This window comes from Ovis canadensis, chromosome 7, assembly GCF_042477335.2.
Source record: "Ovis canadensis isolate MfBH-ARS-UI-01 breed Bighorn chromosome 7, ARS-UI_OviCan_v2, whole genome shotgun sequence".
Lineage (NCBI taxonomy): Eukaryota > Metazoa > Chordata > Mammalia > Artiodactyla > Bovidae > Ovis > Ovis canadensis.
The window spans coordinates 27,383,148-27,397,894 of NC_091251.1; the positions used below are offsets into that span (position 1 = coordinate 27,383,148).

The following is a 14,747-nucleotide window of genomic DNA, read 5'->3' on the forward strand; positions in this document are numbered from 1 at the left end:
AGGTGTGAAATAATTCTTTCAACACTTCTTAAACGTCAATTTCATGGAGAAAGCCCTTGCACGATTAAGTACATCTCCTTCCAACCCCCTTTTCTCTCAATGGACAATTTCTTCATTTTTGGTACTCATCACCATTTGTAATCGTATCTTTATTGGTTCAGTTGTCTGTTTCCCATGTTAGAGAACTACAGAGAGACAGGGACTTTGTTGTATTATATTTAATTTCCCAAAGTATATGTGTATATATATATACACATATATAGCCCTTATAAGCAGGGCTGGCACATAGTCGCTAAATAAATATTTGTGAAAATAAATAAGTTAATGAATGAACGTCCTCAACCTCTTTTAAGTACTAATTTGGGTAAGTCACTTTTGCTATCTGAGCTTTTATGTCTGAACATATACACCACAAAAAACTGTAATCTCTTCCCTGCCTACCTCACTGCTTCATGATGAGGATCTGAGCTAATAAACCTGGAAATGCTTCAAGTGATCCTTTAAATGTAACGGATTGTTATTTGCAGCCCACGTGAAGCCTCGCAGGTAGCAGGTGCTGAAAAGGACTTGCTGATTAGGGGAGAGGGGCATCACTGTTTGCTGTGGCTGCAGGTATAGAAACTGCAGAAGGGTTCCACAGGCCGCGGAGGGGCGGGGCTCAGGCCAATAGCCCTCCAGCCTCGGCCTTTCCCTGGAGGCGCCAGCGGGGCAAGGACGTGGGGGCGGGGAGAAAGGGGGGGAGTAACTGTCAAACCTCCTCGCTTGGCGCCATTATTTAAATAGTACGTGCCCGTCTCGCAGCTGTACGTGCCCGGGGCGGGGCTGCGAGCGCCGGGAGCTGGGCGGAGGCCCGGGGCGGGCCGGGGAGGTGGAGGGGAGAGAGAGGACGGGCCGGGGCGGGGCCAGGCTGGCTAGAGGGGCGGGCCTAGCGGCGGCCCCCGGCGAGGTTCACTGCGCTTGCGCTGACAGACGCAAGATGGCGGACAGTGCGGAACTAAAGGTAAAGCGCAGCTCGAATTCACTTCTAATATTCGGCCGCGGAGACGGCGCCGCTTGTGCCGGGGGGGATGGGTCCGACCCTGGGGGGCCGCTCGGGCTTGACTCCACATGGGCCTGGAGTTGTAGAGAGGATCGGCGCGCCTGGCCCCAGTTGAGGGGGCCCGGCAGCGGCGGGCCGCGGGCCCCGGGTGCCTCGGGGGCGCTGACGGGTCGTCCCCGGCGTGTTATTGTTGTGGGCGCCTCTGGCGGGGGTGGCGGGGGAAGAGATCGGGAGTCCGGAGGTGGGGGCCGCGGCTGTCTCTGGGGCTCGGCTTCCTCACCTTCCAGGCAGCCTCCCCGCCCCCCGTGAGGAGCGGGGGCAGGGGATGGGTGTTCATGTTGGGGGGATTGGGAAACCTCCCTGCCGCTGCTTCCTCTTCCTCCTTTGCAGTCCCGGGCTGCTGTCAGGCGCTCTCCTCAGACCCCCGGGAACTTGGCTCTGGCCGCCCCGCCCCTCCGTGGCTCCCTGCCGCCCCCGCCCCGGACTCGGCTCTCCCCAGTTACCCGCCTGTCAGGAGGCGCCCGGGGTGCCCGTTTGTGGGCAGCGCGATCCTGGGGCCATAGAGTGGGGATGTAGGGGAGAAGCTCCAGTAAAGTTTAGTGAACCCCAGGCTGGCGTTGAGGTTCGACTGGTGGGTAGCGGGGGAGTCTGCCTGGGCGGGACGGTACTCTTTCTCTCTGATTCCGGGCAACCGCGGGGAGAAACCCCCTCGAAGGGTGTGTATTTGGAAGCAATGGTAGGTGGTGGGAAGCAGCTACTCTCCCTTCTTGTCCATCTCTTCCTTTTGGCTTGGTGTGGACGGTGAGAGGAGTCTTAGGGGGTCTCTGCACACACCATGATGGCGATGCTATAGCTGATGGAGGTGAATGGTTCGTGTTTATATCCCCCCGTTGCCTTTTGTTTGTAGGGACATCTTGCTGGCCATGTTGATTTGAACGAAATTGTCCCCTCATCCTACTTCAACCTCCAATTAAATAGAACGTTCCTCCGTTCCTCTCAACTGTACCAATTACTCACGCCTCGCGAAATTGGATGAAAGGGTGCCCCCTTTTCCCCGCTTTTTCTCCCACCCCAATCTTCTTTACCTGATGATGGCTTCTTTACCGAAGCAGATATACCACTACACAAGCAGTTGGGGGAGGGGGGTGGAACCCTTGTGATTGGATTGTGACAAATGGGGCTCCGCTTGAATAATTTTGGTTTAGTAGCAAGCAGTTTTTAACTAACGCGTATTATTTCGAGGCTCTGAACGCGATATTCCCTTCTCTGTGGTTTCCTACGTGTGAACCGAGCAGCTAGCTGGTTGTATCCTTACCCAGAGAACTGACATCGCTGTCAGACTGGAGATTGGGATATATAGTTATAAATCCTGGAGGGGAGAGTCGTCTTTTCCTAATCAGTAAAAATTATTTAAAGAATTATCTCTGTTACAATGAAACGATAACTCCTAGAACAGGCAAGCGCCAGGTTTGTTTCTGGAGAGTTTTTCAGTGGAAAGCTTCGCCGAGAGATCGTTTTTCCGAATAATTTTTCAGTGTTAACATTACAAAATTTGTATATTTAGAGTCTGCCTTTGAGCGTCATTCTTTTTAATTTACTTCTAATTGCAAATTAAGGGAGAGCAAATCTAGAATGGGTGGTTTCGTTTTTTCTAGTTTCAAACTATTGACTTAAATGAAAAAGCCCCAGGAATTTGAATATTTGGAGGTAGTTAACTCTTAAGTATACAACTTTAAGGTACATGTTTTCTGTAGTTGTAAAATGTAGTCACTATGTCGCTGTGATCTTTGCATCATAGTATTTATTTTGTTAAGAATCCTTCTGAATGGTAGCTAATCAGTTCTGCTATACGTGGACTACAGAGTAAAGCTGAAAAGCCTGTGCTGGCTATGTTGTCACTCTTGATGCTGTCCAAAGAAACTGGTATGGAAAGCACATGCTGGGAGATTTCCTCCTTTGTTCTTTCTCATTTTAAGAAAGTGCCTTTGGGGATAGATCAGATCCCTGGTGTGAGTCTTGTTAGGTAAAGTTTCTCTTTACAAAAATGAGCCTGCATCAGATAAATGCTAAACACATGGGGGGAAACATTATTTTTCTAAAACTGGTCTCCTGTTTTGCTCTCTCCAGAATCTACTTGAGTTTTTCTAAAGGAGTTTTCCCTATTATTATGTTCTGTCGTACACTGTTTTTTCCTTCAAATTGTAATAACTGCTCTTGACATACTGGTCTGTCATTGTGTGTACCAAGTACTTTGAAGAGCTGTGATAAATTGCTTAGTTGGTGATAGCTGTGTTAAATATTTTGTTTATATTTGATTGTGGTTACATTTGCTGTTTTTTTTTTTTTTTTTAAGGGGAGGAGATGATCTTAGGAACGCCTACAGTAGTTATTTGAGAATGTGTATATGTAATTTTCTCTGCAGTAAGCTTTGGAAGATACTTTTGGAAATTATATTTTCTAAGTGGTTTTGTGTGTGTGGTTTTTGGAGGTAGATAGCATTTATTCCTAATAAGGAATGAAAAGTCAGAGTAAAAATTAAGAAAAAGTCAGATTTTTTTTAAAGTGTTAGGTGACAACACAATATTCCAATGGATTTCCAACTGTGAGGCTTAGAGTAAATACAGTGATTTGTTATCTTAATTATGAATACAGTCCATAGCAAAAAGAAATGTGGGTTGTAAATGTTTTTCCTCATGACCCATTTTAGTGAGTCCTTTTAAATCTATAACAAATCTGCAGGATCAGATGGGAAAAATGGATAGATCTGTATCTTCTGCAAGTGGAAGCTGCAACAGTTATAGATACTGCCAATAAAAATTAGATTGAGTCATACATATCAAAAAATTCTCTGTACTCATTTGTTTATGGAAGGTTTAATTTTTCATTAGGGGAATACCCATAAATGACATTTGTAAGAATGTAGAGAGTGAGCATTTTATTATCTTTAGGAGCTTAAAAGCAGGAGGGTGTGATGGCCAGATGATCTTTGAAGTTAATCTGACAGCTTCATGTAGCTTCTCTTAAAGTACTTAATGCAAAAAATATTTGTAAATTTTTTTTTTTAAGGTCAGATTGGGTTATATTGCCATCTTACGTCAGGAGGAACAGTGGAAAGGAAGAAATTAATTATCATTTAGTGAAGTAAATAATGGAATTCAAGGGGAAGAGAAATCATACTTTAAAAACCATACCTTTAAAAGTAGTATCTATACAAGCCTGTCAGTAAATTACGTTGTTGTATTCTGCCTCTCTGTTTTCAAGAACTAGTCATTTAATTTTGGTCTTTGTGGTGTAATTTGTCTGCTTTTATTTTAGATGGAAGCAAGTAAATCTGACAGTTTATTCATGAGTTTGATTTGAATCTCCATAACTTGCCTTGCTGAAGTGCCACATTTGGATGGTTTTTGTTTTAAATCACCATTTTTATGAACAGCATTTAAAAACAATTTGTAAGACACTCTGGTTTTTAAGTATTTCATATAATAGTTTTGAATATCTCCTATTCCTCTGCTTTTTTCTCCTGGGTGATCGTATTGTCTTTCTCTTCAAAGAGTCTCTTGTAATCCCTGTTGATTGCAGTAGTGCTTAGTGGTGAGTCCATAGCTGATTAACCTTGGGTTTCTCCCGGTGAACTCCATCAACGTGCTACTCCAGGGTTCTTGCAAAGGCTTTTGAGTTCAGGGTAATTTGTACCCTTTCTTGCTTGTAACTAGGGATAAGAAAAGAAAATGGCTTAGAGTTGTAGTAGGGATGGGAAGAATTGTCTAAGCTTCTGAAAAACTGCAGTGTTTATAGTGAGATGTAGTCTTAAAAAACAAAACTGCTGGTCATTACGTCATAGAATTGGTTGTAGTGTATTCTGCTGTGGCATCAAGTACCTTGGTTTTGTTTTGTTTTTTTATATATGTATTTGAATAATACCTTATATGGTACTTCACAGTTCATAATGTATCACATTATCTCATTTTATTTTTCCATCAGTTCTTTGAGATAGGAAAGGCAGGTAGTATCTCCCTTTTATTGATAAAGTATGCCAAGAAAGGGTAAATGACTAGTCCAAGGTCATACAAATGAAAGTGGCGGGGATTTGAGCCATGTCAGTCCTGGAACCTTTGAGGGTGCCTCGCTCACAAAGAATTCTAGTTATGTTGTTGCTAATACTTTCCCTCTTGCTCTGTGCCAAGGTATTTTTGGATATTCCTTGGGCTTTTTGCAGGGAAGAGTTTGGAGTTTGTTAGTTGGAATCATAGGCATTAATTCTTGTAGATATCATTTTACTTGAGAAAACTTAAGAGAATACTGAAGAGTAAGCACAAAAATAAACAGCACCTGTAATCGCAGTACTTAGAAATATCATGGTTAGCATCTGGGTATCCATTTAGACTTTCTCTCGTAGAGCAAATGCATATGTATATTCAACACAAAAGAGAGCTCATACTCTTTATTTGTAATCTGCTGTTTTCATGGGTTGTCTTTCCAGGGTAGTCAGTAGAGGTCTCTCTGATCATTTGAGAGGTAACATTGTCTTTTATTCAGCTGATACCCTATCATTGGACTTCTCTGGTGGCTCAGATGGTAAAGAATCTGCCTGCAGTAAAGGAGACCCGGGTTTGATCCCTGGGTTAGGAAGATCTCCTGGAGAAGGAAATGGCAACCCACTCCAGTATTCTTGCCTGGGTAATTCCATAGGTGGTCTACAGTCCATGGGGTCGCAAAGAGTCGGACACGGCTCGACGAACACACACACACCCTATCATTGGACAATTGGGTTACTTCCACTTTTTGCTTTTTTAAACAATGACTTGACAAACAGCCTGATACAAAAGTTTGCCAGTGTTTTATTCTAACTAAACGTATGTATTCTACAGACCATTTTTTGTGCTTCAGGAACAGTGCAAATAGTGTTTTGATTAGGTGAAGTGTTCAGTGAAGAGTAATTTTTGATTTGTTCATTGTCTATACCTTTCTTATTTCTGTTCCTGTAAATCTACCAGATAAGGTTATAAAATGATGGCAGAGATAGATTATGTCAACATTATATAAATGTTCTGAATCAGAACGTTTGATAAAGTATGAAATAGATTATGAAAATAGAAATAGAGTTTGAGAATATTTGCTTTAGCTGTATTTTTAATCTCAAAGCAAAGTGTTGCCATAATATAAAATTGGTAGGTGACATTGTTTCGGGGAGGCTGTTAGAGCGAGGAGGTTCCTTTGGCAGTGAAAACATTTATCCTGTCTTAAAGAACCTTATGGGTTAAATCAGTTAATAAAAGCATGTGAATTGAGTTAAAAATATTACTTGTGCAGTATCTGAAAAGTACTGCACTGTGGAAGGAGCAGCTAATGAAATTAAAGATATGAAATTGATCAAACTCTAAATTTTGACATGTTAAATTCCGTCCTCACCTAAATCTTCAGCATTTATGTAACAAATTGTATCACTAAGATTTTTTGGAGATAGGGATAGAGAAATTTAAAAATATTAAGTTTTCCTTTGCTACAATTTAAGAAATAGTGCTAATTATTATGCACTTTTTGCTACTTTTTGCTACAAAGCGTTTGTGACTTTGTGACTACTACTTCCTTTTCCATGTCAAAAATTGTGGAACTCCTATTGGTTTTGATTCTGTCTACTCTTTGTTTCATGGTAGCACATGAAAAAAACTCCCTAAGTCTCCCCTCCCTTCAGAATTTTCTGGTAAAACTTCATTCTTAGTCATGAACTTCTGAAATTCATCAAAATGAAGAAATCCTTTTTTCCTTTTCTGCTTCACCTTAGATCAAGAAACAAAACAAACCCTTTGAACATTAGCTGGTAACTTTGAAATATAACTTTCTTAGGACTGTTGTACATGTTCCTGTTTTTAGAAACTTCATCTCTTTCTTACCTTTCCTGCTATTCTTCTCTTCTTTTACTTTCCCCCTTTGGTTGCCCAAAGGTCAGTTTTCCCCAAACACTCCTTTCATCCTGTCACTCCACTGGCTTTTCACTGAAAACAGAATAAAGTTTTAGCTCTCAGTTTGGTATTCAAGATTTTCTAGGCTGACCGCAGTACATTTTGTGTGCATGTTTTGCCTCCTCCACTGTGTAGCAAAAGTGTTTTACTTAAAGCTGGAGCTAGTTTGCGTTTTTGTTGTTGACCAGTGTTCTGCTTCGTATGCCACTCCATTTTCCCTTATTCCTACCCTGTGGACACGGACACAGTAGGTGCCTAAGATATATTTGTCAAATTGCATTCAAGATTTGTTTCTGTTAGTGAGGGGGCAGATGCATATATTTATATAACAGTCTTAATTAAGTTGTCAGTGTTCTGAGATAGGGTCATATTGTCACACTTTTTTTCATGGCTGCTTCGTAGATGAATCCAGAATAATTTATGAAGACTGTTTTCAGTTCAGTTCAGTCACTCAGCTGTGTCTGACTCTTTGCGACCCCAGGCACTGTAGCACACCAGGCCTCCCTGTCCATCACCAGTTCCCGGAGCCTACTCAAACTCTTCTTGTCCATCACTTTGGTGATGCCATTCAACCATCTCATCTTCTGTCATCCCCTTTTCTCCCACCTTCAATCTTTCCAGCATCGGAGTCTTTTCCATTGAGTCGATTCTTTGCATCAGGTGGCCAAAGTATTGGAATTTCAGTTTCAGCATCAGTCATTCCAGTGAATATTTAGGACTGATCTCCTTTAGGATGGACTGGTTGGATCTCCTTGCAGTCCAAGGGACTCTCAAGAGTCTTCTCCAACACCACAGTTCAAAAGCGTCAATTCTTCGGCGCTCAGCTTTCTTCACAGTCCAACTCTCACATCCATACATGACCATTGGAAAAACCATAGCCTTGACTAGACAGACCTTTGTTGGTAAAGTAGTGTCTCTGCTTTTTAATATGCTGTCTTGGAAAGCTGTTTTAGATTTACCTTTCACATTTCTTGAAGTTATATAGATAATAAATGAATACATTTCTCATTGTCATGATACAGCAGTGAGTAAAATTTTAAGTCCTCATTTTCACCCCACCCACCCTTCACCCCTTGTAACCGCTTTGGTATCCTATTTTTTGAGGCAGAAACATAAGCTTTATTGAGGTATAATTCACATACCATGCATTTCATCCATTTATGTGCACAATTAAATGGTACTTTAATATTAATATATTCACAAAGTTGTGTAACTATTATTGCAACCAATTTCAGGATATTTTCCCCTTCCCCTTCCAAGAAATCTTGCATTCTTTGGCTATCACCCCTGTTGCCCACAACTCACTCACCCTCAGGCAACTGCTTATCTGCTTTCTGCCCTATAAATTTGCCTATATTGAACACTTCATATAAATGGAATCATATGTAGCCGTTTGTGTATTCATTTTTCTGTGTGTGGACATTTAATTGTGTCTGTATAGCATTTGTAATTTATTGTATATGTCTAGGTTTGAATCAAATCAGGGACATAGAACTCAGTATTTATTAAATGAATGTACATACATTGCTGTACATAATCTTATTATACATAGTATCCTTTGACTTGCCTTTTTCACTTAACAGTATACTATGTTGAAGCTCTTTCCACTGCATGTTCCAAAGTGAGAATGTTTCTCTCTTTTTTACAGTGCAGATATTTCATATGTATATTTGTTGAGGTTTAGCTTGTGCATTTATCAGTGTATATGTCTAAAAATTCTTAACTAGTCTTGATGGTTTTGCTAAATTTTTTTAATAGTTGACAGTGTTTAATGTAACTCCAGTTAAGTTATATTTGAGGTTCCCATAAAAATAGGAATGAAAACTGTAGCAGGTAAGGGTTGTTTGGCTTGAGGAGAAATGGAATGTAGGCTCTTTATGGCGTGCTAGCAGTACACAGCCAAAGCAATTCATTTTGTATTTGGGTTTTTGAATGTGAGCAAGCCTGTTTTTAGCTTCATGGCATACTGCTTAAAATAGAATTTAAACATGCTATCTTATGCTTTATGATGAATTTTAAGACTTTTTCTTGTAGCCACGTAAGTGTAATCTAAAAAAATAAGATCTGAAATATTTCAGGGTAAATATTTTTCTCATATATTAAAATTATCAGTCTGGTCTGTGGACTTCTGTGAGTTACCCCCAAAAGGGAATGTAGAAGCACCTAGCTCAGAGTCTAACATGGTAGGTATTTGGTAATTATTTGTTATTTATTTAGGAAGTATCTGTCATATTCTGTCATTCATTATATGTTTGAGTTATGACTGTGAATGAAGTGCTAGATACCAGTTGGTTTGAGAATGTTGTTGTGTACTATTAAGTCGCTTCAGTCATGTCGTTGCGACTCTTTGGCCCATAGCCTGCCAGGCTCCTTTGTCCATAGGATTCTCCAGGCAAGAATACTGGAGTGGATTGTTATGCCCTCCTCCTCCAGAGGATCTTCCCAACCCAGGGACTGAACTTTTGTCTCTTACGTCTGCTGCACTGGCAGGCAGGTTCTTTACCACTAGCACCCCCTGGGAAGCCCATTACCGTGTAAACACCCTTACAGAGGGATATGTACCAAAAATATTTGTTAATCACCCAAAAGTGCATCAGCTATTACAGTGGTTCTCAAAGTCTGTTTCCCAGACCTCTGTTAGTTCTCCAGACTCTTTCTGGGGATCCTCCAGGTCAAAACTTTTCTCAGTAAAAGTAAGGCATTATTTGCTATATTGAAAATGGTAGTCATTCCGTCATGTCCGACTCTTTGTGACCCCATGGATTGTAGCCTGCCAGGCTTCTCTGTCCATGGGGATTCTCCAGGTAAGAATACTGGAGTGGGTAGTCATTCCCTTCTCCGGGGGATCTTCTTGACCCAAGGATTGAACCCAGGTCTCCTACATTGCAGGAAGATTCTTTACCATCTGAGACATCAGGGAAGCCCATTAGCTACACTGACGTTTGCATAATCAGTGGTGGGTAAAATTGCGTGAATTAAGGCAGTAGTATTAAACTGTACTAGTTTGGGACATCATCATGTACTTGGAATTAAGATGATGAAGCAGTAAAACTTAATTTTATTATGTCTCAATCCTTGAGCACATTTTAAAGTATATTTTGTGTGATGAAAGTCCTGTAAACCACTTATACTAAACACCAAATCTGGTGGTTAATTCAAGAAAAAGAACTAGTACAGTTGTTTGAGATGCATGCTGAACTAGCTGCTTTTTAAATGGGATACCGTTTTATTTGAAAGAATGGTTGACAAAGTACAAAGACTTGGGTATTTGGCAGACATTTTCTCAAAACTAAATCAAGCGAGTTTGCATCACAAGACACACTAACAGTATTTGTTGCTAATGATAAAATTCTGGCTCTCAAGTGAAAATAGAATTTTGGAAGACTTGTGTTTAGCACTTTGAACTTGATAGTTTCCCAATACTTGACTTTTTTGGGGGGATAAAGATCAGTGGTGCTATTAATGAATGTCATATAGCGAAGTTGTATAGTAAAAGGGTCAAAATCAACATTGGCAGGACTCTCAACTATTATTTTCTAAATAATCAATGCATGGTATTACAAAATGGTAAAATGATCCATTGGAAATGTAAGATAGATCAATGGATTTCAGTACATAAGAGTAGGAAGTGTTCATTGATTCACATTCCATATTGGAGCAGCCTTTAAGAAACTGCCACTTGTTGAGTTTTGGTGAAGGATGAAAGAATATCCATATCTGGGGAAAAAAAAGTCACTTTGTCGTACCCCACTCTTTGCAACCCCATGGACTGTAGCCTGCCAGGTTTCTCTGTCCATGGAATTTTTCAATCACAAATACTGGAGTGGGTTGCCATTTCCTGCACCAGAGGATCTTCTGAAGCCAGGAATCAAACCCAGGTCTCCCGCATTGCAGGCAGGTTCTTTACTGTTTCAGCTACCAGGGAAGCCCCAGTTACCTGGGAGAGCTATTGAAATATTGCATCTTTTCTCACTACATATCTGCATGTGGCTGAATTTTCTTCATGTACTCTAGTCAGAACAACCTAATGTAGATTGGATGTGAAAGTGGATATGAAAATGAATCTCTTTATTAAACCAAACGTTAAAGAGCTTTGCAAAAATGTCAAGTAAAGACTATTTTTGCTATTTTTGTTTTTGAATAGTTTAATATTTTGATTTAATAAGCAATGTATTTTGAATGACAATGAATCTTTCAAAATTTTCCGTTTTAATTTGTTTTTCTTTAAAAGTTTTAAGTTATGGTAATATATGTATAACTTGAATTTACTTATCCACTTTTAAGTGTATACAGTTTAAAACTATTAAATATATTTACATTGTTATGCAACCAATATCCAGAACATTTTATAAAACTAAAATTATCTCCATTAAACAACAATTCCAGTTTTAACTTCTAATACAGTAAACATGAATAGATTTAATCAGCAAAGTATTTTTTGGAGGGGGGAATCCTCTATTTCCAAGACTATTAAAAAACCCAGAGAGTCAAAACTTTTGAGACCCTGAACACTCTTCTGTAAGATACACAGTGTAGCTTAAAATGGGAATATCATTCTCATCTTCTTATCCATGGTATTTTTTATAATTTAAAAGAAAAAAGTTTTACTTATAGATAACAGTGATCCATTTTCAAGGCCAGTTTGCTAAGCAAAGCTGTTTAATTGTATCCTGTGTCTCTGTAGTAAAAATGCTAAGCAGTAATGGTTTCCATTGCATTGATTGGCATCACCGACTCAATGGATGTGAGTTTGAGTAGGCTCCGGGAGTTGGTGATGGACAGGGAAGGCTGGCATGCTGCAGTCCATGGAGTGGCAAAGAGTCGGATACGACTGAGCAACTGAACTGAACTGAATAAATGTGCTCTAGTACTTTCAGTCAGTAATGGTGTGGGAATTGCGTGATTTTTTATTTTTTCAAGGTTATGTCTCAACCCTTTATTGCCATTTTTTTTTTCTATAGTAGGAGATGGAAATAGCTTGAATAGATGAAAAATCCATACAGATGTCCTCTAGCCTAATTTTAATCGATAATTTCCTCTTTAGCAGATCTTATTAGCTCTTGCATGCATACGTGCTCAGTTGTGTCTGATTCTTTGCAACCTCATGAACTGTAGCCCACCAGGCTCCTCTGTCCATGGGATTTCCCAGGCAAGAATACTGGAGTGGGTTGCCATTTCCTACTCTAGGGGATCTTCTCAACCCAGGAATGGAACACTCATCACTTTTGCATTCTTTACCATTGTACAACCTGGGAAGCCCCATTATTAGCTCTTATCACATATATAGAAGATGGTTGATTTGCATTTGACCTATTTTGTTTTCTCCCTTTCTCTGTTGTATTAAAGTGGGACCTAAAGATTACAGGACTGAATGCTTTTCACTTTCTACTCTTCTTTAAAGTTGTTTGAAAAACTTCAGCCTCTGTATCTCAAGCATCTTTCTGCAAGATGTCAAACTAAGATTGGAAAAGGAGGATTTTTGTCACAAAAATTATTTTAATATATGAAGTAAAAATAAAGTAGCATCTTAAAGGTGAAAGATCTTTTCTAAAGTATTTTGAATTGATCATAATTAGAGCAAAGAACATGAATTTTGGAATTGCTGTTAATTTGCATTCTTTAGATGGTCAGGCCAGCTATATTTGAGACTATTGGGAAGGGTGAATGATTGAAATTAATAACCCTTAATTTCATACTACTTTAAAAAAGTTACTTCTTGGTATATGTGGCAAGTATTTTTAAGTTTTTATAAGTGGCAACTCTGCCACGCCCAATGGAAAGTATATAGGTAAGACTCATTTGTAATTAGTCGTGTTTGTATATAAACTATTAATGTGTTATAATTATTGTGTGGGTTGAATTTTGCTGCTTACACGTTGATTAGTTGCTTAGATCATGTTTTCTTATAGGCAAACACTGCAGACTGTACTGAGTTATTCTCTGGAAACTGCTGATTTTAACAGGTGATTCTGCAAAGTGTGGAGGGTGATACTGGACATTTTGTTTTGCATATAGATTTCAGTTTTCTTTGTAGCTTTGTTAAAAGTGATGATTTTTTGGTTGTTCCGACATCTGTCATCCTGATTGCATAACCCATTTGAAGAAATGGAGTCTGAAGGTGATGTGTGTCTGTCTGCATATAGTGAGGGTGGTGGTGAGGATACTGTGAATACTGTTGGAATTCAGGGAGTTTGTCCTCTATTGAAAGTGATTCTGCAAATAAAGTTAATGGGGAAAAGGATATTGATATGAAGAGCAAGCTCTTATTAATTAGCTATGAGTTTAGAGTATTTGAAGGGGATTCCCTGGTGACTTAGAGGGTAAAGAATCTGCCTGCAATGTGGGAGACTGGGATTCAATCCCTGGAGAAGGAAATGGCACCCCTTTCCAGTATTCTTGCCTGGAAAATCCCATGGGCAGAGGAGCCTGGTGGGCTACAGTCCTTAGGGTCGCAAAGAGTCAAACATGACTGAGCGACTTCACTTTCAGTTTCTTTATAGAGTATTTGAAGAAGTAAGCACACGGGACACACATAATTATACCTCGTTAATATGAAAATAATTTTTTCATTTTATTTAAAAACTGATCCTTTACTATTTTCCCTTTTATAGTCTTCTATGTCTCGTTAAAAATGTAGTACTGAAGAGAATATTTTACTTTCTATATAGTTAGGCCTTTTCTTACACTCATTTATTCAGTAAATGTTTGAGTGTATATTGTGTGCATGGTGCCGTGTTAATCATCAGTATACAAAGATAATTAAGACATAATTCTTGATGGAAAGGAATCAGGATGATGTAGATGGACACATACTATCTCGTGTAAATTGTCTGCTTAAGACGGGCAGTAGAGCCGTGCATAATTGTTCTCTACCTTTTACTTAACTTTGAATCTCTGCGTTCCTGACATAGTTAAGAAAGTTAATTGTTACTCCTCACCTTTCACATGTGAATGATTTTGATGAATAAAAATAGCTTTTTATTTTGAAAAGTTTATGTATACAGGCTTTTAGATTCCTGTGTCTCTTTTGTCCAGCTGTCTGCCCCTGCCCACAACCCTTCCTGCCCCATGGTTTTTAAAAAGTATTGTTTTGGCTTTTTTTTTTTTTCCGCCAAACTAAGTTAAAGTAGTCAAAATCTTTAGGAGCAGGAGAAATTTAAATAAGCGAACATTGAAATTAATGATTTTACTCAGTTTCTGTTAAATCTTTGACAAATCTTAGCTTTTCAGAAAATTAAACACTTGTTTGATCTGTTGATTGAAACTCCAGTTTGAAGTATGATATAATTCTGAATAGACACTTTCTCTTCTTTACTCTCATAAGCTAAAGATGATTTCCGTATTGTATGGAGTAAAGAGTGATTTTCCAGTTCTTGAACCTTTGCAAGTGTCCTGTCTGGAAGTTTTTAGGATCTTTATGATGTGTGCTCAAACTTCATGATATGGAAACTTGGTGTGGATATTTTTTCATTCATTGTGCTGAAGTACTTGGTGGCGCAGAGCAATTATTGTTCCTTGAGCTTGTGGATGAATTTTTTTTTCTTCCCTTATTCTTTATGCTTCCTTTTTGTTGTTCAGTCACTCAGTCGTGTCCAGCCCTTTGTGACCCCATGGACTGGAGCATGCCAGGCCTCCCTGTCCTTCACCATCTCCTGGAGTTTACTCTAACTCATGTCCATTGAGTCGGTGATGCCATCCAACCGTCTTGTCCTCTGTCATCCCCTTCTCCTCCTGCTTTCAATCTTGCT

General features: G+C 39.5%; 1 protein-coding gene across 2 annotated transcripts in view; it reads left to right on the forward strand.

Moving 5' to 3' along the window:
- The first annotated feature begins 863 nt into the window (after positions 1-863).
- Positions 864-14,747, forward strand: part of PIAS1 (protein inhibitor of activated STAT 1) — a 128,723-nt gene continuing 114,839 nt past the window's right edge. The window contains exon 1 of one of the 2 annotated variants that reach the window (XM_069595478.1): positions 864-1,000. In XM_069595478.1, coding sequence (XP_069451579.1) covers positions 977-1,000 — 24 coding nt within the window. In that variant the 5' untranslated portion in view covers positions 864-976. Of the gene's footprint in view, positions 1,001-1,418; positions 1,776-14,747 lie in introns of those variants that run through there. The other variant, XM_069595479.1, reaches the window with a different exon arrangement.